At 55.4% G+C, this 24,106-nt stretch overlaps 10 protein-coding genes across 10 annotated transcripts; 5 read left to right on the top strand and 5 right to left on the bottom strand.

Moving 5' to 3' along the window:
• Positions 1-95: 95 nt before the first annotated feature.
• LY79DRAFT_674607 (uncharacterized protein) lies at positions 96-5,522 on the top strand (the record flags this gene model as incomplete). The annotated part of the gene is made up of 2 exons (XM_060564332.1): positions 96-5,424; positions 5,479-5,522. The coding sequence occupies 2 exons, from the start codon at positions 96-98 to the stop codon at positions 5,520-5,522; spliced, it is 5,373 nt and encodes a 1,790-aa protein (XP_060407745.1).
• Positions 5,523-6,558: 1,036 nt separating this feature from the next.
• Positions 6,559-7,378, top strand: LY79DRAFT_528543 (short-chain dehydrogenase/reductase SDR; the record flags this gene model as incomplete). The annotated part of the gene is made up of 2 exons (XM_060556038.1): positions 6,559-7,115; positions 7,222-7,378. 2 exons carry the CDS (start codon positions 6,559-6,561, stop codon positions 7,376-7,378), a joined length of 714 nt encoding a protein of 237 aa, XP_060407744.1.
• A 901-nt stretch (positions 7,379-8,279) lies between these two features.
• On the top strand, positions 8,280-9,861 carry LY79DRAFT_528532 (P-loop containing nucleoside triphosphate hydrolase protein; the record flags this gene model as incomplete). Its single annotated transcript, XM_060556036.1, has 3 exons — positions 8,280-8,377; positions 8,622-9,741; positions 9,832-9,861. The coding sequence occupies 3 exons, from the start codon at positions 8,280-8,282 to the stop codon at positions 9,859-9,861; spliced, it is 1,248 nt and encodes a 415-aa protein (XP_060407743.1).
• Positions 9,862-11,339: 1,478 nt separating this feature from the next.
• LY79DRAFT_674604 (plasma membrane proteolipid 3) lies at positions 11,340-11,563 on the bottom strand (the record flags this gene model as incomplete). Its single annotated transcript, XM_060564331.1, has 2 exons — positions 11,340-11,389; positions 11,440-11,563. 2 exons carry the CDS (start codon positions 11,561-11,563, stop codon positions 11,340-11,342), a joined length of 174 nt encoding a protein of 57 aa, XP_060407742.1.
• Positions 11,350-11,975, bottom strand: LY79DRAFT_571728 (uncharacterized protein). The gene is made up of 2 exons (XM_060559278.1): positions 11,440-11,975; positions 11,350-11,389 (listed from the first exon to the last, which is right to left on the bottom strand). Exon 1 carries the CDS (start codon positions 11,962-11,964, stop codon positions 11,716-11,718), a length of 249 nt encoding a protein of 82 aa, XP_060407741.1. The 5' UTR covers positions 11,965-11,975; the 3' UTR covers positions 11,350-11,389; positions 11,440-11,715.
• A 2,307-nt stretch (positions 11,976-14,282) lies between these two features.
• Positions 14,283-15,425, bottom strand: LY79DRAFT_84258 (GPI biosynthesis protein family Pig-F). The gene is made up of 2 exons (XM_060565157.1): positions 14,941-15,425; positions 14,283-14,884 (listed from the first exon to the last, which is right to left on the bottom strand). The coding sequence occupies exons 1-2, from the start codon at positions 15,292-15,294 to the stop codon at positions 14,468-14,470; spliced, it is 771 nt and encodes a 256-aa protein (XP_060407740.1). The 5' UTR covers positions 15,295-15,425; the 3' UTR covers positions 14,283-14,467.
• Positions 15,426-16,541: 1,116 nt separating this feature from the next.
• Positions 16,542-16,869, top strand: LY79DRAFT_594839 (uncharacterized protein; the record flags this gene model as incomplete). Its single annotated transcript, XM_060561729.1, has 2 exons — positions 16,542-16,735; positions 16,797-16,869. 2 exons carry the CDS (start codon positions 16,542-16,544, stop codon positions 16,867-16,869), a joined length of 267 nt encoding a protein of 88 aa, XP_060407739.1.
• Positions 16,870-17,412: 543 nt separating this feature from the next.
• On the top strand, positions 17,413-19,165 carry LY79DRAFT_84276 (actin family). The gene is made up of 4 exons (XM_060565158.1): positions 17,413-17,918; positions 17,993-18,445; positions 18,505-18,819; positions 18,878-19,165. Exons 1-4 carry the CDS (start codon positions 17,610-17,612, stop codon positions 18,938-18,940), a joined length of 1,140 nt encoding a protein of 379 aa, XP_060407738.1. The 5' UTR covers positions 17,413-17,609; the 3' UTR covers positions 18,941-19,165.
• A 1,636-nt stretch (positions 19,166-20,801) lies between these two features.
• On the bottom strand, positions 20,802-21,242 carry LY79DRAFT_528556 (uncharacterized protein; the record flags this gene model as incomplete). The annotated part of the gene is made up of 1 exon (XM_060556040.1): positions 20,802-21,242. The coding sequence occupies one exon, from the start codon at positions 21,240-21,242 to the stop codon at positions 20,802-20,804; it is 441 nt and encodes a 146-aa protein (XP_060407737.1).
• Positions 21,156-22,027, bottom strand: LY79DRAFT_84222 (uncharacterized protein). The gene has a single exon (XM_060565156.1). The coding sequence runs from the start codon at positions 21,934-21,936 to the stop codon at positions 21,352-21,354; it is 585 nt and encodes a 194-aa protein (XP_060407736.1). The 5' UTR covers positions 21,937-22,027; the 3' UTR covers positions 21,156-21,351.
• Positions 22,028-24,106: the final 2,079 nt, after the last annotated feature.

Here is a 24,106-nt window from a genome sequence, read left to right as displayed (position 1 = left end):
AGAGAGGTGTGTGAGCCGTCGAACGAGGCACTCGTCATTCGCGCCTGAGCCCCTACCGCCTCTTCATCGCCGAGGCCTTCGAGCATCGCACCACAATGGGTGTTGACTCGAACAAGCCACCTCCACTTCCTGCCCCGACCGAGACCGATTCCGTCACCCCCACCGAGCTGGCGACCGATGTCTCCAGACCTGCTGACGAAGCTTCTCACTACTCCCTCCCTGACGACGGCACTCCCGTTACCATCAAAACCAGAGGCCACAGGGCCAGCCGCTCACAAACCTCGCTCCTCATCGAGTATTTTGAAGGTGGCAAGCCTGGCCCCTCCGGCACCATCGACCGCAAGCCCAGCGTTCGCGTCCGTTTGACCCCGTCCAAGAAGAACCGCCACGACCACATTCAGATCACAGAGACAAACGGCAACACCCGCAAGACTTCGCTGACCCGCCGTGTGCCTCTGCCGCCCCCGACAGGCTCGTCGCATCTCGAGGTTGAAGACTTGGAGGGCGAGGACGCCGAAAGCATGCGGTCTTACGCCTCCGCCACGGAGGAGTCCAATGTTTCGAGGAACCCAATAGACATTGAAATCGACCGCAGCGGCCGGCGTCGTCGACCAGCGAGCCCGTTGATCCCCGACGGCGATGCTCAATCTTCGTACCTGCCTCCCAACATGTCCGACATATCAGCCATCCCCCAGGACAGCTTCCTTGACGGCTCCGGCTCCACCGTTCTGACGAGAAACTCTGAGAGACGCAGCAAGAGCTCGACTCAAGGTAACGAGCTAGCCGCTGGTGTCGTCGGCGCAATGGCCGGTGCTGCGATAGCTGATCAGGCAAAGAGCAGTAGAAGCAAGAGGCACAGTGGCGAAAGGAAAGCGTCCGGTGAAAGATCCTCGAGAGACAAAGACCGCAAGCACCGTTCGAGCAAAAGTCGAACAAGTAGTGTCAGCGAGAAGCAGTCCGAAGGAACGCGATCACCCCGCCGACGGTCGAGTCGGAGTCATGTGGACTCGGTTGTGTCTGGGGCAGATTCCAGTCTTTTATCATCCAGCATTTCTCCCAGTCACCGCTCCTACGATCAGAGCTCCGTCCGCTCAGGGGCTTCCAAATCGTCCATCAACAACCCGAAACTACTAGAGACTGTGGAAGATGCAATTCGCCGGCTTATTCTGCCGGAACTAAGCGCCCTAAAGAGGGAGCAGAGCAAGCGCGAAAGCCGCCGAAGCTCCCTTACATCCACCGGCACAGGGACATCTCTTTCTCGTGAGGATCTGGGAGTTGATCGACGCAGATCTGCCGACAAACGCGGTGAGTCCGGCCGCGACAGCCGACACCGAGAGCGCAGGGACCGGGAGGCCCGCCATGATTATGTCGACTCTCCCCGAAGCATTGCCGGCGAATCGGTCGAGGAATCATCCATCATTTCTGTTGACGACACACCGCGGCGGAGTGATGGTGCTCTCAAAGCCGCCGTTGGTGGTGCAGCGGCCGCTGGTCTCGCCGCCGCCGCCTTGAATGCAGCATCGCCATCCTCAGAGGAGCCAAGGCAGCGTAGGCGCCGGCGCGCCGACAATTCAGCCAGGAGCAGGAGCGTCGGCCGTGAGAAGTACGACGAGGAATTTCACGAAGAACAGCCACCTGCGCCTCCGATGCCGTTGATGAGCGAAATTAACCCCTCCGAAATGACGAGAACCTCGATTCTTTCGGCCGAGACCGATCGACCCCATTCTGCTATGGAGGAGAGAGCCTCAGTTCAGGAGGTTACCCGGGGCAACGCCTCCATGGGCTCATCACCAACACCAACCCAAACGCCCGCGTTGGATATGCCACTGACGCTCGGCACAAAGCACGCCAACATTTCTCATGGTGACCTGCGGGAACTTTCTCGCTCGAGGACTGGAGATTTCGTAGATCAGCGCGAAGCGGATGAATTCAGCCAAAGCCCCTCTCAGCAAATTCGTGATGAGTACGACGACGACGACTACGACGAGCAAAGTCGCATTACGGAGAGCGAAGGCGACTATGCCGACTCCCACAACGAATTCGACTACTACAACACTCAAGATGTCCCCCCACCGCTAAAGTATGTTCCATACCAACCCGAACGGCGCGGCCTGAGTCCCATCTACAGTGTTTCTGGATACACAGAGGCAGGAAGCGAGACAGCCGCGCAGCGCGACTCCAGACTTTCTCACGGAACCGCTTCGCCCACGAAGTCGCAGGCGTCTCACACTGATCTGAGAGCCCTCTCGCCCGCTTCGGTGCCAAGCAACGTCGTTAGCCGCGGTTTCGACGAACAATCCATTGATGACCGCAGCATCAAGAGCGGCCAAGACTACCGAAACAGCCAGTACACAGAGGGCAGCGAGATTGGTGCTTCTACTGGTCAGGCTGTCAGGGGCATCGCTGCCAGCCCCAACATCATACATGTGCCCCACGGAGTTGAGTCCAATGTGGCTTCTCTTGTGGACGGGTCTATGCTTGATCAGTCCGTTCTCACTACCGGATCTGGTTACGATTATAGGGACTCGCAGGCCTCGTACGCCAACGAGTCCAATCTTTCGTATGGCCCGGACTCCCGCGTGTCCTATGGCAAAGACTCAAACGTTTCGTATGACGACCAGTCCAAGATGCAGCCTCGATCCCGAGATATCAGCCCCGAAAAGCGCTCTGTTGCCGACCAGCGTGAGTTCTTTGAGCAGCGTGAGCGCGAGAGCAGCCGAACGCCCACCTCAAGCCGCCAGAGCCACCGTTCGAGGGAGTTTGCTGGAGAATACGAACTCGATGAGTACGGTAGGAAGGTTGCTCCCGCTAGGTACAGAAACTCTCCCTCTACTTCAACGAGACATTCCCCGACTGCTTCGGAAAAGGCCATTGCCGCAGGGGCCGTAGGCGCTGCCGCAGCTGCCCTCAAGGCCGCCAAGGACAGGACGAAGCAGCCAACAGTGGAGGAGGTCGATGAGGAACACGAGGAATGGGCCCCTGAAGGTGTCTCGAGAAACAAATCGTTCAAGCAGCGAACAATGGAGGGTCGCGAGCCCGCAAACACCCCGGCCCACAGCATCGACCGCCTTGACTATGAGGAGCATCCCAAGATGGGTGCCAGTGCCATGCCCACCTTTGATAACCCGATGCCCGAGGTTGGATACGTGGACGATGATGTCTTGACAAACCCTTCTCTGGTTCGCGAGCCGCTCGGCGGCAGCGACCACGACGATCGCGGTCATTGGCCGGGCGATATTACTCCTCGCCAAGGTACCCCTCGCCAGAGCGACTATGGCAATCACCAAGAACACGACACAGAGAGGCACAACGGCCACGGTTACGGTATGCTCGCCGCTGGCGCCGCTGCCGGTGCCGCAGCTGATGCAGCCATGTCACATAGCCGACAAGCAAGCGGAGACCATGAAGATGAGTGGCGTCGCACGTCGGCTGAGCGAAAGCGGGACACCGTCATCACAAACCCTTATGACGGTGCGAGCCCGGTCGCTCACCCAGATCTTCTCGACGGCAGAGGATTCGAGGACTATGGTACTCCGTATCACATGGGTAGTCCTGCTGGGCACAAGAACTTCGACGAGGGTTACATCTCTCAGGGCCCTATACACTCGCCCAACATGCAGCCCGCTGGCAAGGCTCTCATGCCTTTCCACGACCCAACTGCCGAGGATCCCTTTTACGTCACTCAGCACACTCGACACTTGAGTGGTTTGTCTCAGGGCATGGAGTCTCCTCTTTACGACGCAGCCACTGGCAACGGTATTGACAGAATCGAGTCCAAGGATATCATTGCTCTGATGCAGCATCTTATGGTCCGTGACGCTCAGCGAAGTGCCCGCGACACGGAGATCCTCGTCACGCTCGTCCGTTCTGCGGCTGAGATGCGTAACTCTTTCGATGATCTCAAAAAGCTTCTTGCCAATACCGAAGACGTCATCATTAAGGAGGTACAGGAAAACACCGACGAAACGGTCAAGAACGCGGTCAGCAACTCTCGCGCTTACCCCGTCAGCCTTCCCCGTTCTGTCAAGGGGTACAGCGGCGCCTCGCAGAATAGCACTCTAGATGAGACTGCTAAGAAGAGCAACTTCTTCCGCAAGGCGCTCAAGGGTCTCAGCACCAAGGGCACCAACGACCTCAGTCGGATCGAGGACATGCTCATGCAGCTGCTTGGTGAAGTCGACACACTCAAGGCGCAGACCATGCGACCCGGCATGGTCAGCGGGCGACCCTCTTACGAGAACCTCACTCCGGAAATGCAGTACGATCAAGACCGGGGTTACGAGCCCGAGGGACAAGCTGGCACCTCCACCACGAGCCACGGTAGCCATTCCGGCATGTCGTCCTTCGCCCAATCTCGCGGACCCTCCAAGCTGGCGTACGAGCCCAACCGCATCAGCACAGTTCACGAGGATAACGAAGAGGACTTCAACTCTCAAGGCCACTATCACAATCCGCAGGGCCTTCTCACACCTAGCCGTGAATTCCAGCGTGGCGGATCGGTTCCTCTCGGCACTCCTCCCCAGCCTCAGGCCGCTCAGAATGCCTCGTTGAGCAACGACAACACCCCCAAAACGGACAAGGGCAAGAAACACAAGAGAGGCTCCTCGAGCTGGTTCCCCAAGATTTCTCGCTGGTCTGAATCAACGGCCACGAGCGTAAGCAAGGCCTTCCGTGGCAGCGGCTCCAGCAAGAAGGAACACGATGAAGAGTTCCTGCAACATCCCCCGTCCCGGTCCGGATCGGACCTTCGCTACGACGACCGCTATCAGAACGACTACGGCAGTGACCAGTTGCACTCTGGCTTCTCCCAGCAGGACCTCGCTGTCCCTAACCCGCCTCATCTGGAGAACGTGCCTCCCGCTCCCTACATGACTCCGGAGGACCCCAAGTACAAGGCACACCGCAACTCAGTCAACCTTCAACACCCTCAACCTCGTCAAGGACAGACTGAGCGATTCAAGGCGGCGCTTGAGAGCCAAGCGTACGAGTACGACACGCCTATGTCCCCCAGGTCTGCAGACTGGGCCGGTTCAGCTACCAGCCTCCATCGCTTCCCCCCGAACGGCAACAGCTATAGCAACGGGTCTGGCGCGACAGGGGGTGACTACCCCAGCTCGCCGTCCGCCGGCCCCCCGCGACCTCCCAAAGAACCGATAGAAGAAAGGACACACACACCTGCCAAGAAGCGCATCTCCAACTTGGCTTTGAAGTCAAGCCCTCTGCCGTACAATAGCGTAGAGAGTGGTTACGGCACCGGCCCCGGCACCCATGCGACTAGCAATTACACCGGCAGTCCTAAGCCGGAGAACCGTAACCTCACCGGAGCCCGTGGCATGCCGGCCCGTCGGCCTAGTGGGCCCCGGGCGATGACCCCAAAGAGTGCGGAAGAAGAGGCCGCCAGGGAAGAGCGACGCCGCAAGAGAGGTAAGCATTTGGATTCCAAGGTTGATAAAAAAAACACATTCTAATCGTACGTAGACACCTTCGGCACAGTCGCCAGTAACGAGACCGACACCTTTTAGAACAAGATTTCTTACCGCAACTACCGTTTGCGCACAACGAACTAGGCATTACCACATGAATGGATGCTCCCGGATAGCTTGGACCACATGATCAGCTAAAATCATTGAACATATTGGATGCAGAATGAGCGATCTGCTATAGAGTTGCAGAGAAGAATCTGCTGGGCGGCAACAAACCAAAAAACCGGCAAAAGTCGCACATAGTCGAGGGGAGAGGGGAGCAGAGCGGGGAAGAGAGTATTTTGGTTCACCACTCAACCTAACGACGACATGAGAAGCAATTGATGGCTTTGCGTTTGAGCGATATTTTTGAGAGGGGAGGAAACGGCAAAACCTCATTTGAGCACGTTGGTCAAGGCCGAGGCTAAGGATATTGGCTTGGAATGCGCGACGTTCGTCGATACCACATCTTGGCATTCTTGCGTCGTGTTTTTATTCTTTTTGCCCATGGCAGCTGGGAGGACGCAAGAGGCAGGATACCATAAGGAGAGAGGTGAGTGTAATAGTAGTCATGGATAATGGAACATTTGCCCTGCATCTCCAAGATTGAATCGATCGTTCAGTGACCATGACAAGACAATGTGTCCCAGGAGGAAGTGACACTGGCTGCTTGCTTGGTGTTTTGATTTATCAGCCAATGGCTGACATGCGTGATTACTTAAGTCCCGCGCGGCACTAGCCTGCATCCTGCAGCTATCGTGCGTCTTCCCCCCTGACTTGGAAGTGTTAGTAATGCGCGCTGTAGGTAATTCGCAAACGCGAAGATGTCGTGCCATAGTGAATGATTATCAATCCACCTCGGTTTCTTGGGAACGGCAGCTCGCATCGAGTCAATGAGGTCGGAACCCGGAAAGGAGGTATATAAAGCTCAGATCTCAGAAGATGGAACTGCCCCTTTTCAGAACACCATCGCATCACCTTTGACTGCCTACTTGAATACCGTCATAAAGTCTTCATTATACACGCTGCTCAGAAAGACCTTTCCAAACTCCTTCCAACCCAGTCTTCTCCGATCACTTATACACAGAGAACAAAGATGGCGCCCATCGCCCTGATCCTCGGCGCCGGCAAGAACATAGGCGCCGGCGTCGCCGCCCACTTCTCCGCGGCGGGCTACTCAGTCGTCCTCGTCGCCCGCGGCTTCCCCGCCCCGTCCCCCTCGACGGACCCGGAGACAGGCCACCTCCGCATCCGCGCGGACCTTGCGGACCCCGCGCAGGTCCGCGACGCCTTCGCCCAGACGAGGCGACACTTTGGCGGGGCGCCGCCGCGGGTCGTCGTCTACAACGCCGCCACGCTGACGCCGCCGCCCGACGCCGGGAACCTGTTCAGCCTGCCGGTGGAGCAGGTTGAAGCGGACCTCCGGCTCATGAACTCTGGCGCATGGGTCGCCGCGGGCGAGGCCGTCCAGGGGTGGACGGAGAACGCGGATGCGGATGAGGGGCGCAAGGGGCGCTTCATCTACACGGGGAACATGCTGAACGTCGCCCCGCTGCCAGTGCCAGCGCTGGTAACCCTGGGGATCGGGAAGAACGCGGCCTGGTCTTGGGTCGGGCTCGCCGACGCGGTGTACAAGGACACGAAGGGCTGGAGGTAGGTTTTTCCCTTTTATCTGTGTTTCCTCGAACTCTATCCCCTCCGTTTCTACATGGCGTTTGCTGCTATTCCTGAAAATGAAAGCAATAGCTAACCATGACAGATTCTTCTACGCCGACGAGAGGAAGGCGGATGGGAGCAGCATCGGCAACGTCCCCGACGCCAATTCCAACGGCAAGTTCTACCTGGAGCTTGCAGAGGGCGCGAAGGACCTGCCCTCCACCGTCACATTTGTCGATGGCGAGTACAGGAAGTTCTGAAGGGAAGGTTGCGTTGGGAAATCTGTGAAAACAGAACCACAGGAAGTGGGGAAACGTAGGACAGAAGCACAGATACAATGAACAACATGGGAATGCCGTTTTAAATATGCAAACAATTGTCCATGTCGCGTTATTGTATCCAGCGCAATTGCGAAATTCGTTGACTCGCTTGGATTAATGGGTTCCTGCCGCGTAATGACATCGGCACCAAGAGTAACATACAAAAGACCATTCAACAAGGACTTAGACAGGGAAGCATAACACAGTAAAAACATACAGACAGGAACCATCGGAGACTCTGCTTTCAATGATACCTCAAGACATAGTCTTGCTGTTTATTCAGCAGGCTGCATCCTTCGCATTCATCGATCTGCGTATAAGCCATATTTAGAGTAAGCCTATTCGAACTACTCCTAATTCCTTATTGGGTGCTCACCAGCTCTGCGGTATAGGAATATCATGCCGGATGGGTGTACTCAGAGGTCAAAGATCGAAGATCGGAGGGCGAGAATAGCACGTCCTGACCTAAGCTTGTGGGTTTGAACCCTCCACAACACCTCTCGGCAGCCAGGCGGTACTCTCGGTTCAAGCTACGAGACACAGCCAGCAGCTGCACTCCGTACATAAATCTCTTCCCAGTTAACGCTCAACGACGCTGAGGCGTGAACCGACACTGGCTAATTGCTTACGTCACACCTGTCAGAATAACTGGGACCACCGGGCTATCGGGGGACAGCCCCTCATTGCATTAGCGGGGACGTAGCAGCAGGGCGGGATGTGCGCTCCCTTCCGCAAAATCGTTACCCCTCGAACGACTTTCGAGTCCGCTCAGAGGCAACGATCGTTAGGCCATATTTGCCAACCCTTCCCTTTTCCGCCGCCCTCTGCATACCGATACACGATGCCTCGAGATCCGCTCATCGGTCTGGTCGGCAAGCCGTCGGCCGGCAAGAGCACGACGCTCAACAGTCTGACAGACGCCTCATCAAAAGTTGGTCCGTAAACCTCCAAAGCCCGTCCCGACCGAGAGTCGAGGAAGAAAAAGAAGAAAAAAAAGAAAAAAGAAAAATCCCCCGACCCCGCCGACCTGGTCGCTGATGGAATACCGTGAACAGGAAACTTCCCGTACGCCCTGCCACCCTTCCACTCCCGTCCACCTTGCCTAACCTCCAGACGCCGCTCCGGAATGGGCGTGTGACGGGGCCGCACTCCTACGTATACTAACCCCTCCCGGCGCATCTAGGTTCACCACAATCGATCCCCAACGAGCGATCGGCTATCTCCAAATAGATTGCGCCTGTGCGCGTTATAACGTCTCGGACCGCTGCCGGCCCAACTACGGCGCCTGCGTCGGCGGCCGGCGCTCAGTGCCAATAGAGCTCCTCGACGTCGCCGGCCTCGTACCTGGCGCGCACCAGGGCAAAGGCTTGGGCAATAAATTCCTCGACGACCTGCGTCACGCCGATGCGCTGATACACGTGGTGGACGCCTCGGGCACCGTCGACGCCGAGGGCAAGGAGACGCGCGGCTATGACCCCTCGGTCGACATCGCCTGGCTTCGCGGCGAGATCGTGGCGTGGATTCGCGGCAACCTCATGGAGAAATGGGGTTCGATCCGGCGGCGGCACATGGCCATCAAGGCGACGGCCGTCGACACGCTGCAGGGCCAGTTCTCGGGATACGGCAGCACGTCCAACGTCGTGGCGCGCGCGCTGGACCGGTTGGGTATCAAGGAGCCGCTCGAGGACTGGGACGCCGAGACCATCGACCGCGTCGTCAACGCCTTCACGGACGAGAAGTTCCCGACCGTCATCGCGCTCAACAAGATCGACCACCCGGACGCCGACAAGAACATCTCCAAGATCGCCAAGATGCAGGACCCCAACACCATTGTGCTGTGCTCTGCCATCTCGGAGATCTTCCTGCGCAAGATGGCCAAGCAGGGCTACATCAAGTACACGGAGGGCAGCGAGTTCGTCGACACGAGGGAGGACCTTATCGAGCAGGGCGACCCGACAGGCGGCGGGCTCAAGGAGCTCGACGAGAAGAACCGCAACCGGATAGAGAACCTCAAGGACATGGTGCTCTACCGGTTCGGGTCGACGGGCGTCGTGCAGGTACTCTCCAAGGCAGCCGAAATCCTGGGCCTCGTTCCCATCTTCCCGGTGCGCAACACGACCTCCTTCTCCTCCGGCGCCACCGATTCCCGTTTCGTCTTCCGCGACTGTGTGCTCGTCAAGAAGGGCACGACAGTGGGCGAGGCGGCACGCAAGGTCATGGGCGACGCGCCCATAGCGTATATTGAGGGCGCAGGAGGCCAGAGAGTCGCGGAAGACGACCTCGTTGCGGTTGGGAAGAACGACGTAAGCGCTCGCACCCCCCTCCCTTGCCCCCCTCCCCTCCTCCCCCAGCTCTGCATCACGCGAAAGGTTAGGTAGCTAACATCTCATCAGGTCCTATCGTTCAAGGTCGGACGAGCTTGAACGCGGAAGCGCGCGGATAGCCCCGGATTGGCCGGTGGCAGTGTGCTCATTTTCACCTCTGCTCGCATAGTCAATGAGACCCAGTGACCATGCACCGCCCCTCCCTAAAACAAAGAAGAGTTCATCGCAAATCGCAAAACAAGCTCCATAGAGTTGGTGGCGGTACGGATACTTCGGGAAGCCCCCCTCTTTTGCCCATGATACCCAGCAAGGCGATATCGTCACGGGGCTGAAAACAGGGCCACACAAGGGTTAGGCCTCGAACCCCAGATTAAAAGAAGAAGAGATATAGAAAAACACCAGCAAAACCAAAACCTCAGCCCTCGTGCGAGAATGAGCTGCTCAGCGCTTTTTCGCGAGAGCATATCATTGCGGCTGGGTAGTGGATCTGGCTGGTATAATGAGATTTTCATACACGCGATGCTCTTACGGAGTACCAAGGAACGATCGGCGTCTAGATAGCTTGGAGTTTAATCTGTGGAAAGGCGCTGCGCTTCAGCAGCATCTACGAGCCAGGCTAAATGGGGGCCGTCATGCCAAGCTTGCGTACGCGTCTCTCGGATCCCGGTTATCTTTTTTGGTTTACGGTGCTGCCACGTCAAGTACCCTGCCTCAGAAAGTGGAATGGAGCAGGGCAGATGACAGAGGCGTGTGCAGATAGGCATCATTGGCTAGATCCTAGACATATGGTGGTGGTGGGGGAAATCTACCAGGGTTATTTCTCAAAAGAGTTGATTGCCCGGGCACACCCAGTACAGACATAGTGAGAAATTAAGCTCTAGTAGCGTTGCTAAGTCGGGTGCTTCAATGCTAGCTAACAACCCAATTTTAGCCCAAGCTTCAGCGTTTGTATGCTAGAAACATGACATCACACAAAGCGCCAGCAATCACAGTGGAGCATTGAACAACTTCCTGAGCCATGAGCAACATGCTCTACGGCGCATATCACGTAGATCTCGCCAGTTTCACCAAATGGATAATCATCAAAACAAAAAGTAAGAGTTGTAAATAGAGATGGATATGTCGGGTATCGAATTAAGCGTGCTGTACACGGCGCAAGTCTCCCATCCCTCCTACTGTTCTTGGATGATTGTCCAAAACGAAAACGTTTCGAAAAATCGCATACCGCAACAGTGTGAGAAAGAAAAAGCCGTGAGGAGAACCGCCAGGAAAAGGAAAGAAGGCCGTTGCTGTGCGTCATTGTCATATAAACAATTGAGGTGGTCGAGGAAGAGATGGTCATCCCTGCATAACGACCGGGGCTCCCTGTCATCGTCGGAAGAGGAACGCGCAATTGTTGCCGGATGATGCGGTAGCCAAGGTCGCCGGAATGCCCGGCAACCGGTTGCACGGCGCTACACCGACTCTGCAGAAGCTGGATAACACATCCTGAGGAAGATCGAGGGCATGTCGCTTCGCTTGCTAATCGTCATGTCCTTGTAGACGGATACGGTTGGGCGCTTTCAGCGACGAGGCGCTTAATATTTCAGAATGATGTACAGGGCGTGGATAATACCAGGCAGGTAACCTGAGTGTGTTAGTTATGAAGTCATGGCGATTGAAAGGAACGAAACTTACCAAGGATGGTCAATAGGATGTTGATGAAGAAGTCAGCGCCGCAGCCACGCTCCAGGAAAACACCAACGGGAGGCAGGATAACGGCAAGGATGATCTTGCAGATGTCGGAGGCGGTGAAAGGCATCTTGAATGAGGTTTGTAGATCTTTCTAAGAGGTGTTTGGTTGTTTGTGAGTAGTGGTTCGTGAAGATATCTCGAAAATCCGATGTGTGACGGTTGTAGGTTCGTTGATGGCAAGGGGAGAAGAGAATAGTAAGTGGGCTGGGGACGAGATGCTTAAATAGAAGGATCAGGGAGCAACACTGGCAACGGGGGGAAGCCACGACCCGACGCAGAACAGAAAAAGGCAAGGTCGAGCTCACAGTGATGTGATGTGGACTGCATGGGGCCCCCTTCTCGTTCTACCTTACGTCTGACAAGGAACAAGCCAGTCTCGGGTGGTAGGCCAGAGAGGTCTGGAAAGCAAACCCAAGCACCCAAGCACCCCAGCACCCCAAGCGCATCCCAAGACGGGCCAACGAACATGCGTCCCGGCCGGTCGCCGCAAAGGCTTGGGGGGCGTGATATGAGTTGGTACATGCGTCATTGACCCATTCCCGGTTTGCTGCGGCAGGAGTAAGGGACATTCGACAGTGTAGTGTACGTAGCTACGGAGTACATGCACTGGAGTGTCTTGGAGGTGGGTAAGATGGGATGGCCTCTGGGCCGTGCGTTGCGTATGAGCCACACCACTATATCCCTCCGCCCACTTTTCCAAGCCATGACCTTGCTATCCCTTCTGGCATCCGTTCTGTGCAAGTCTTTGGAGTAAAACATGGACCCCAGCGGAGCTGTAGTACGCCTTTAAGACGTATTGCCGTACTGGGCACTTCCTGCCTTCCGTCGTCATGCCTCTGCTATCTTATGCCTGGTCGCCTTCATGCTCGCTGCCGGGTTTCCTCGAATAGCGTCGACGAAAGCCCATTTTCGGTTTTGCAACACGCCCCATCACAGCCGACTGCATTCTTGGTTGCATCGCTTGCTTGTGCGCTCTCATTGAATCCTCTCTTCTGATCTACTAGGTAGATCGAATCTCATTGCGCGTCCTTCCCACCCCTCTGCCCAGCCTTTCCTGCCGTCATTGGGACTGAGACCCAGCACGGCCAGTCCGGGCTGCCTCCAGAAAAGCGTTCTCCGAGGCTGTCAGTGCATCCAACCATGCTTGCTTTACCCCACGTACCTTAGCACTTGAGTATGCGTAAACTCTCTTTTTTGTTTTGCGAAGCGCTACGTCATCAGTCTATCCCTTGCTAGCGTCGTCTCTTAGTACGAGCACTACGTTTTCTGACTGTCCCTCTTACTCATCACTCCACGCACCGTCATCCACACAAAATGGCGAGAAGCAGTCAGGGGACTTCCCAGGTCTCCATTGACCTGCAGGTGATGAGCCACACACGCCACACTCGGTGAGCTGATCTCCTGCGTAGTATGGCGCAGAAGTATTGACTCAGCCACATTTCCAATCCTGGACGTCCGAGGTTCGCATCCAATCCAAGGTTGATGCCACTCTTTCTACAGCGGATATCGGTCCGTCTGCGCTGGCTGCTATGGAGAGGAAACGCACGACATGGTTACCAAAGTGAACGAGTAGCGACATACCCCACCCTGAAGAATTCCTTTCCCTTCGTCGTGACTTCTTCTCCATCCGAGTGCTGCACTAACTCCCTCGCTCGAAAACCTGCCAGTGCTTGTCTCACCAATGATACCAAGGTCCCTGTGACTTATGACGCAAGGGGCCTGGTCATGCCCGGCGGCAAGAAAGCCAAGTCGGTTCGGCATCGAGCAAGGCTGGGACGGAGACGCGGCCACCCGGGGCAAGGAAAAAACAAAAACTGGCGCACTCTAGTTCTCATACCACTGACTCAAAAATTAGCAGTGTATCAACAAACAGTTCAACGTTTATTGGACAAATACTATCATACAAATAAATCAAATTCAACGTAAGGCTGTTTTCTCTATCATTGAGTACGGTTTCCCTCCCAGTCAATTGCTTATTGTAGCCTGGCCTGCATTGAATCTAGATTACTACGTGTGATGGGTATATTTAACCGGATAGTCAGGTATTGCCCCACGACAGGGGCTCAGACAGATGGCTGGCAAGGGGGTGAAAATGGCTGACATAAGCGCAACGCATCCAAATTGATTAATTTCTATGGGCAAAGTCAATACTTGATATGTAACCCATTGGCCTCAATCACTGCCTTACGGAAAAAGTGCTGCTGGCAATAGGTGGATTAGTTGGATGGATATGGGACCTCTGATTGGCTGGTTAAGTGGGTATGGGCTGCCCCATAGGTACTTGCCTAGGGGGTTAAACTTTGGCCTGACACCGTAGTAAGGTGTGCTGGTTATTTCCTACCCCCGGTGGCGGCCTGTCTCCGCTTTTGTGACGGGGCCCACGGACGACGATAGCCCTCGGACCCTTGGCGACGTCCATGTCGTAGGTTTGGTAGGGCTGGGCTGGGCTGGGCCGGACTGACAAGGCTAGTGCTATGGCTGGAGTTGTGTGGTGTAGTATACCAGGCCGGATGGCAGGATTCTGAGCCGCTAAGCTCTGATTGAATGCCACGACTATACGTGGTAAAGGCTCAAGGAGGCAATAATGCCGTCGTCGCCGCATTTCGCACCCTTGTCCAGATCTGAGGTCACGTCTTGATGATGTTTGCTTCTTGTTTTGGCCAAGCGATTGACAATCGGCTGCTTGCTATTTTACAGATTATTACACGAAAGCCAAGTGTGGTTAACCTCACACTAGCTCCGTTGGAGAGCATTCTAGGTCGTTTAGGCATGACGTGAGCTTGTATTTCCTCCAGTCCTGGCTGGAGTCTAAGACATGGCACGCATGACCTGTCGAGGTCGACTAGAAGCGGCGCGGGCGAATATGCGCCCAGTGATTGGGATCCGATACGGAATCAGGCTTCCGCACTCGCTCACAGTTGCTTTTTGATGATATTTTGGCTTTGGTTTCTACCAGGCATGCCCGAGTAACTTACTCATCATCTTCTGAGAAGACGGCCATCTTTTTTCCAAACGCTAACGTGCCGCCAATCGTCTTGCCGAGAATGTAGCCGGCGTAGAGACCACATAGGATTGTGACAGGCCACTTCTGCCATTCGCGGTCCCAATCCAGAGGAATAGGGACTGCGCCGAGCCACGCACCCAGTACGCCCCCCACCAGACCGCCGTATGCCTCGTCCAATGGCGCAGCCGCGCTAGCAAGAGCTACCCACGTATTCGCTTCGACTCCATGAACGTAGAAGAGGGGGAACAACGAAAGAATAGCGACGTTGGCGGAGCAGAGAAGCGTGTGAGGGACATGCGTCAGAAAAGGGGCGCCGAAGAGAATAAGAACAAGGTGGATGGCAGGCGTGACGAGGACGGCAAGGAGGAAAGATAGGAATATAGCCTGGATGTTAATGGTTAGAAGGAAGCTTCCCCCTGTTAAGTTGTAGAACAACTCACGATAAAGGGGTTCGGTCCCGTGCTCTCAACCTTCTTCTTCTCACCCAGCCGAGGCTTCCTTGAGGGCTTCGCGCTTTGCGAACCAGCTGCGGGAAGACTGAAAAAGGCGTAGACGACTTGGATCGCAGCGACAATCGGGAGGGAGCTGTACAGAGCTGGTACGGGATCGGCCACCAATGAGCCGAACTGCGCGAAGAAGAGGCCGGAGAGAAGCACCGGCTGGACGTGTCGGACGACCTGCGCGGTAGGGCTCGTTAGGGCGTAGACGGGATGCAGTCCGTCTTTCGGCTTGCCCGCGTCGGAAGCGGCCTTTGATGATGGCTTCGACATCGTCACGGGGTCAACCAGTGGCATGGTGGGATGAGTCGATTTCGGACGGGTTCGGACTCAATCTCCAAGGCTGCTTGGTCGAGGGAGGATACGGGTTAATTTCGTGACGGCGGACACCCGGAAGGTCACGGCCCAGGTAAAATTCCGGATCGGCGCGTCTGAACTGGCACGCAGGTATTCGCCTAGGTCACATGACGATAAGAAAAACGCTTGTTCGATAAGAATCCCCAGATTCCTTGGACCAATCAGCTTCTTAGTACCCTCTCGTGGGGGTCAACCACTGGAATATGATGTACGTATCTGCACCAATGCACTGCACAGTCGCCCTGTCAAACTCACAGGGTTTCTCTCCAGGTCAGAAGAATGCAGCTCGACAATGTCATCTCATCTTCTTCGGGGTTTGCAAGGCTGTCATCTGTCGACCATTCCCCGGGATTCGCCCTTGCCGGCGTACCCAGCCGGTCGGAGCCCATGGGCTGATAGCTGGCTGAGATGGTCAGCAGTAACAATCCCTTCATTCGCCAGGTATATAGGCCCCTAGGCGCACCCAATCAGCGTCTTGCGTCGGTGGCCCCCGTCAGACCACATCACCCCATTTGTGTTAACAGTCGTCAGAATATTGCCTGGAAACGCACGATCGCCCGTTCGACTGTTATTCCTTGTACAGAAATCCAGCACCTGTAATCCGGGGATTTGCGGCCACGGTCCCCAATTTCGCGCTGCGCTTGTACACCCGCGGCTGGCGCCTATTGGGCAGGATATTCCATTCATTCGCACTGCTGCAGAAAGGAGAAGAAGAAGAAACCTTGACCCTTACTTTTTTTTTCCTTTCTTAGGAGGATCCATCTGGAAGATGGGATGGCATGATCTTTCCCCTGCCTAGATAGGAAGCCTCGTTCGTTTCCTGCCCAGGTACGACAATCTTACGGGTAAAGTTGCCCGCCCATCTGCCCACAATAGGCGTTCGCCGTTGGGAATTCCGATGTTGTTTGTCAAGATTCACAGATCCCGTATGTACGTGGCTGGAAGTCCTTTTCTCCTTGGTATAAGATCCGAAGGAGGATCCCGTCTGTTGTGCTCCTGTTTCCATCTCATCATCACACATCAACAACATAGTTTTTCAACTCAACCGTCAACCCAACTCTCCACTACATCTTTCGTACGAGTGTATATACACAACCGCCTCACTCTCCTCAATCAACCAAAAGGGTCCTCACTTGACTTTTACACATACACACACACAATCCCCACTTCTCCAATCATCACTCAATATGTCTCCCGCTGTCGCCGCTCGCAACGCCGTCCGTTTCGCTGTCCAGCGCAGACAATTCACTCTCCTCCACAACATGCGCCAAGTCGCTCGGTCCTTTGAGCCACACCCCTTCCAGAGGATGTCACAGAGTGGTGTTCACGCAAAGCCCTTCTACGGCGCTATGATTAAGAAGCGTCTTGGCACTGCAGCACTGTAAGCGACAGCAACAGCCGTGCAGGCTGCCCAGACGAAAACGACTGACACTATCGTATAGCTTCTTCCCCACAGCTTTAGCCATCCTTGGTTGGCCCTATGTCAGCTACAAGACCTTTGACGGCCGCATTTGAGCCGTCTTTCCTTATTGTTGTTCCTCAGCAAGGAACGATTAGCAACGAAACAGGAGTTGGAAGCTGGAATTGAAAATTCGATTTACATTACGGAGATACATGTACATATCTTGAGCATCTCACGGCGTTCGGCTGGCTTCTTGAATACATCATCAGTAGAAGTCCATACGGACCATGCATAATTTACTTTGTTCATATATGAATAACTGCGTATATTCTCGTTTCAACCTCTTCCAATCGACTTCTGAGCGAGATCAGCCTTTTGCACTTATGATACCCTCGTCTTTCTCTGGTATGAATAACATTGTGTCCTGCCTCACTTACAAGACTTACAGGGCCCTGTGAGTGGCCTGTGCTCAACAGCTTGAGTCGCGCTACTCCACTTTCATCCTAGCCATTCGCGCCCCTGCAGCTCCCCGGACTGAGACCGCGTCGTGTTGAAGCTGTCCTCCAATTTTGACCACTCGACAACACTCGGCATCCCTAGGCGATCACGACGGCCACGACTGTGACGAAACCTAGCACTTGGCTGCTAGCGATAAGGATCAAGCTCGACGAAGGCCCGCTCTCGAGTGTCACTGGTCATCTGCGCACGAAACGCCCCCACTTATCGTCACCGCCAGACCAAGAAACAAAGGGGTTTCCGCCGCGAAAGGATCGAGCACGCCGTACTACGCACGACGAGCCAGAAAGACGGCCAAGGCTAGCTGAACTGGTGGCCTTCGAATGCATCTATCAACATGACGGATTCTCTGCACAACGCGCCCATTGTCCTGGACAATGGCTCCGGCACGATCCGTGCCGGTTTCGCAGGAGACGACTTGCCAAAGTGCTACTTTCCCTCGTTTGTCGGCCGTCCCAAGCACCTGAGAGTGCTTGCCGGCGCGCTCGAAGGCGAGGTCTTCATCGGGCAGAAGGCGGCAACGGAGCTCAGGGGTCTGTTGAAGATCAGATACCCGCTAGAGCACGGCATCGTCACGGACTGGGACGATATGGAGAAGATCTGGGAATACGTGTACGGCGAGGGACTTAAGACGCTTAGTGAAGAGGTTGGTCCGGCATCAATAGCTTTATGAGGTGCAACGCACCCAGGACGCTCCATTAGATACTAACCTATCTGCAGCATCCCGTCCTCCTGACCGAACCGCCCCTCAACCCTCGCAGCAACCGCGACACCGCCGCCCAGATTCTCTTCGAGACCTTCAACGTCCCCGCGCTGTACACATCAATCCAGGCCGTCCTGTCATTATACGCCAGCGGCCGAACGACGGGCATCGTTCTCGACTCGGGAGACGGCGTGTCGCACGCTGTGCCGGTGTACGAGGGTTTCGCCATGCCGAGCAGCATAAGGCGGATAGACGTGGCCGGTCGTGACGTGACGGAGTATATGCAGATGCTGCTGCGCAAGAGCGGCTACGTTTTCCACACGAGCGCCGAGAAGGAGGTCGTGAGGCTCATTAAGGAGTCCGTCACGTATGTGGCGCACGACCCGAGGAAAGAAGAAAAGGAGTGGGCCAACAGGACGGACCCTACCAAGGGTGTGGAATACGTCCTTCCGGACGGACACAAGCTCAAGGCAAATACATGATCTGACACCTCATATGGATGGGAAACAGTGGTTAACGACCATCGCAGATTGGCGCGGAACGTTTCAGGGCGCCGGAAATCCTATTCGACCCCGAGATTATTGGCCTCGAGTACCCCGGCGTGCACCAGATCGTCGTCGACGCCATCAACCGGACAGATCTCGACCTGCGCAAGTCGTTGTACAGCAACATCGTGCTGTCCGGCGGCAGCACGCTGACGAGGGGCTTCGGTGACCGACTACTGACGGAGCTGCAGCGGCTGGCCGTCAAGGACATGAGGATAAAGATTTTCGCGCCTCCCGAGCGCAAGTACTCGACGTGGATTGGAGGAAGTATCTTGGCTGGTCTCAGCACCTTCCGCAAGGTCAGTTTCCCGGCACGCCTCGTGAGCACGGGAATTGAAGGCGCTGACTTTGATACAGATGTGGGTGAGCATCGACGACTGGCACGAGAACCCGGAGATCATCCACACTAAGCTTACGTGAAACGTGGTCTCGTTTCCGATTGTATGGACGAAGCTATTTCAAAGTGACGTTTCCCCTGGCGTGTTCCCGTTGATACATCTAGGGCCGTAATTCGTCAGCCTTTGCGGCAGTGACAAAGGGGGTTAGACGGATGATGAACACCCATGAAGCTTAGACGTGATGAGTTATAAGAGGGAAAGGGGGGCTTGGGGGTTGGACTGGCTAGATCTGAGATTACCCCCGATAACAAACGGCCTTCGCATAACCGGCGTTGTAGGCAAAGGCAGCGATGTTGATTGAGGTAATGCGTCAGCTAGAAAGTTGAGAATGATACCCGAATCTGTTGTCTCGTTGACACGTGTGTCTTGGTATGAAATCGTCTAGGCCACGAGGGATACCTGGAGTGGTCAAGGGTATTTGGGCCTGGGCGCTTGCTTCACCATGGGCTCTGCCGAGGATGCCACGGGGGCATGGGGTTGTTATTCGTTTGCATCAGAACATTTCTTTTTTCCCTTGGCCTCGCAACCATTCTAGTACCGGTACCAGACGCAACCTTATCTGTTTGCCACACGACGCGGGCGCCTACAGAATATCCCCCCCCCCCGGGCTCCCCTGTTTGCTTTGTCGCTTATCGCAAGTCTGCCAGCCCCCTCGTAGCCCTCCCTACATGGTTTTATATCAGTTATCGGCCACGGGGTGAACATGCGAGCGACAGCTCCGATCCGGATCGAAGCAAACGGCCTTCCGGTCGCTTAGGGGTCGCCTTCGAGGCCAAAGATTCTGCACAGGGGAAAGAAGGGCTCCCCGGTTGGAGAACGACGACCTCCTTGCTGCGCAGTCCACTCGAGGCGAGGGGGGGGGGGGGGGGGGGTGGTCTAGGCAAAGACGCAGCAGGCCTCTCCCCGTTCACCATGGTCTAGTCATCGTATCAGTAATCTTTCGACTCGCGGGAGGCTTTTGTTGCTTCTTGGCAGAGTGTGTAACTGGTTCATCTCGTTTGTCTAGATCTGGTCAAGTGGGTGGTGAACGTAGACCACACCCCCCCCACAGCCCACGTTTTCTTCCCAGATCAGAGCCCAGCACAAACAAACCATATACAAAGATGGGGTTCAGCGACAAGATGCACAGTCCCCTCTCCCTGCGAATCCTCTGGGAACCCGATACTGCGTTCGATTTGCATGCAAGAACACGCTTGGCGTCACAGTAGTGAATCATGCATGCTGCTTCATCACCAAGTGCCAAGCCAGATATGGCTACTGCCATAGCCGCTTAAACCCTCGGTTGTGCGCCGTGTGCTGGGAAAGTGGATGCGAAATCCACGAATGCATACAATATCGTTCAATAGGTGGTACAACAAGGATGAAATTTTGAAACATATGATATTCAAGAGACGTTATCTCTGATCAAACTTTTGCTAAACAACCAGATATCTGGGGGTATTGTGTCCGCTCGCTCGCTAGCATATCACGTTCATCAGAAACAGACGCCCATAACTTTCCACCATGCTCCCTTGTTGTTGTTTCCCATCCCTTCGCTCCGCGAGTCCCAAATACTGCAGATGAAAGAAGAAGAAAAGCCGTCTGGAATCTACCAGAGTTTCCCGAGAACCGCTAGTCGTTTGTTTTGCTCTGAGACAACCCTGTCTCTCGCTTCTACTCTCCCCAGCCCGCTGTGGCCGGCTCGCCGATGAATTGTTCCCATTGGTCGATGTGAAATCCCGACCCGTGCTTGTTTCTCCTTTTGTTTTGGTTCCCATGTAACTCCGTGCCTTTCCTTTAAGCAGGTTTGCGATAATGAAGTAGTGCTGAAGAAATCTGTACAAGATGCGTTTGTGTGTGTCTGTGTTTGTGTGTCTGTACGACCGGTCATCCCGAAGAGGCACTCAGTTGTGCCTGGAGGTGACACGGCGCCAGACGCTGCCGCCGCGCTTCTTGAGAGACTTGAGCGAGGAGACCTCCGAGGTCGAGGACTCGCTGCTGAGGACGGAGGAGGCGTCAGAGCCCTTGCGCATGACGTTGCCGGCGCCGCCGATGCCAACATGGCCGGTGGCGGTGCGGTCGCGGACCTCCTGGCGCTTGAAGTCCTCCTCGAAAGTGCGGACGGCTTGCTCTTGCGCCGTGTGACGGTTGCCCGCGCCGCCGATGCCCGAGTAGAAGCGGCGGGGCCCGTTGACGGAAGCAGGCTGGAGTGGCGTGGTGATGCCGGCGGCGGGGGTCGTCACGGGGGCCCGGAAGATGTTGCCTGCGCCACCGCGGCCAGAGTAGGTGTAAGTGTTTGGTGCCACGGTTGGGTGAGGCTCGGTGATGAGGATCTGGGAAGGCATTTTTGTGGTTTTGTGTATTGGTGGCCGAGTTTGAGGTGTAAGGCAAAGGTAGTGGTGGTGATGTTGGGCGGGGTGTAAGTGATATGTCGACCACAAATGTCGTCTGAACTCACAGGACGTGACAGGTGTATAGGGGTGCCTTGGGTGTCTTGGATGTGTCAATGATGAGAAGGGGATCCTCGTGAGACACAAGTGAGAGGAGGCCAAGGTTATTATAGGCAATGCCCTGGGGAGAGAGGCATAGGGTGTGTGAGTGGTGGTAGTGGAGAGGAGGTGTTAGTCTCTCGCCAAGTGGATGGGCAGAGCAACAAGACAGAAACGAACAGGCCTTTGCAGTGTCCTCCTGACATGCAAAAGGTTTCCTCCCCCATGCCCCCCCATGGCTGAACGACGGCGTTGCACTCGCAAAGCGGCGCGTATGAAATGGAAACCAGATCTTCCTCTCACTTGAGGGACAAAGGGTACGTAGTCTACGTTCACACCAGTACGCAGGGCTTTGATTTTTTTCCCCCCTCTGACTCTTTTTAGCGCTAGTCGGGACCAGAAGAAAAGGAAAGGGAAAAACCCCCCCAGAAGCCCACTCTAGGAAAAGTTTTTGGGCTTCCGGTTCGAACGGGAAGAAAAGAAAAAAAAAAAACTGGAGGCGTAGCCAGATCTTGGTCGCAGAGAGAGAGAGAGAAGAAAAAATTAGCATGGTTCCTCAAGGCCCCGAAACGACGGGAGCGGAGCTAGGTAGTCCATGGATTAGCTTGGTTTGCTAGGAGTTTACGCGGTGGAGGCGAGAGCGCTTTTTTTTTTTTTTTTTTTTTTTTTTTTGCTCAGAGTCGTGATGATGTGATGTAGACAGTATTCTTTTTTCTTCCCCCTTCCCTGCAGCATGCCCTTGATGTGTGTGAGACGGGATCCATTTCGGAGGCAGGCTGCATATGTTGTGACGTCTGCCTGTCGACTCATGGTGCTGCCATTATTGCTCCGAGCAAGTAGTGTTACCGGTACTGGACATGGCAAACTGCCCTTATCGGCAATAAGCAATCATGTCGATGGAAGTATAGTACCGCACTTTGTTTTTCGTGATAAGAGCAGCAAAAAAGCAACGACTTGGCCACCTCCAAGCGTGGGCAGCAAACAGTTCTAACACCTCGCTAACCTTCCACCACTCTTCTCATCACTCGTCTTTTCTTTCATTCTCCTTCCCACACACACACTTGTTCGTTCCTTACCCTCTGGTGGTCCGCGTGACACACCGGCCCTTCAGGGGCGCGAACGAGTTTTTGCAATCACGCGGACCTCCCCCTCCTTCGAACAAACAAGAATTGCTGGATTCGCGCCGCCTAGCGAGGGAATTAGAAAGAAGAAAAAAAAGACGCCATCTTGGAGCAATCGATGGGGTAAAGCTTTGCTAACCGATTGCCGCTTTCGTCCGTAGCGTCAGCCTTGAGGCGGCCAGGAACTGGGGGGAGGATTGGAGAAGACGGGGCTAATGCAAGGAACGTGGAGCGTGCTGAAGATGGAACGCCTGCGAAAAGATGCTGTTCGTTCCTTCGTAGTCACCTTAGGTTGCCTGTTTGGCATGCTGGCTGCTGGCAAGCAGATTTTTTTTTACTTGCGAAGCCGATGTTTGCTCTCGTCATCTAGCTAGGGGTGGCGGCTCCTCTGAAGAGGGGGCACCCACCCCTGCTAGGACCAACAGCTTGGCCCGGCCCCCGACGACGTCAAGAGTCCGACCTCCACCCCCCGAGGCGTCGACCACTCATCAGTTTCCTGGGGGTAATGGAAATATGCTTGCCGCGTCCACGATGGTCACCGGACCTCGCGCCCCGTGTCTGATGCCACGAATCCGTTGCAGGTTTGAGACCATACGACGACTCAAACAAACACGCACCGGCATGCTTGACGCTCTCGCTCAAAACAGAATAAAATGAATTGCCGCTCGACCCATGGGGGAGAGGGGGTGGGCAAACGTACCTGTTTGCCAGCCGGCCGTTCGTCGGCTTGCTTCGCTTCACGACAAACTAACTGTCGCATCTCGGCATCTCGTCCAGCTCGGACAGTTAGATACCCACTATCCTGGTATGCCCACCTGATCATCGATCGAGGTAACCCCGAGACACTGAGTGACATATAAATTACCGAGAGAAGGGAACGATGCGGGCGGCAGCAGCCAGCGACTCCAGGGACTGTCCTCGAGTCCCGACGGCCACTTACTTACATGCCTTCTTTGTCCCATGGCCACAGCAGCCGACGAAGCAAGCAGAGTCGGCGCGGGCTGCACGAAGCCATCATCCGCATAGCCATTGAATAAATATAAACAGCTCATCGCTGAAGTGCTCCTTCGCTAGGCACGATCTCCTCCTCTCCTCAGGGCAATGTGAAGCGCGTCCCCGAGGCGCCCCGAAGAATCCAGCCACAACGCCGACACCACCTTGACTTAACTACACATCTGAAGGAGACCGCCGTCTTCCTCCACCTCGGACCTAGCCGACTGTGGTTCCGTATGATGACCCTGGAGCCTCTTCCCCAAACGCCCACCCCCTCCCCTATCTACCCCGCATTTCAACCCCTTTTCTCGTAGGCAGCTGAGTTCCCCAGACTTTTGATGGTGCAATCCGATCACGAGGCCGACCCAAGAGGGGAAGGAGGCGAACGTAAAAGAGAGGGGAGGGCCCCTTTCATTAGGTAATTGGCGTGTTGCCCCAGGGCTGAGCGCCCGCAGAAACGTGGTCGGCACCGTTGTACCGGAACGTCCTTCCCGGCCCTGGAGAAGTCATGGGTGCCGCGGGGGTTTTGACGGATCTTGGTCGTTCCATCTTCGTATTGTAATGGTGTCGAGCGCGGGAACACTACTTTGCGAGATGCAGTCGGAG

Source organism: Colletotrichum navitas, assembly GCF_030913465.1.
Source record: "Colletotrichum navitas strain CBS 125086 chromosome Unknown LY79scaffold_132, whole genome shotgun sequence".
Classification (NCBI taxonomy): Eukaryota; Fungi; Ascomycota; class Sordariomycetes; order Glomerellales; family Glomerellaceae; genus Colletotrichum; species Colletotrichum navitas.
This window is presented reverse-complemented; position numbering and strand designations above follow the sequence as displayed.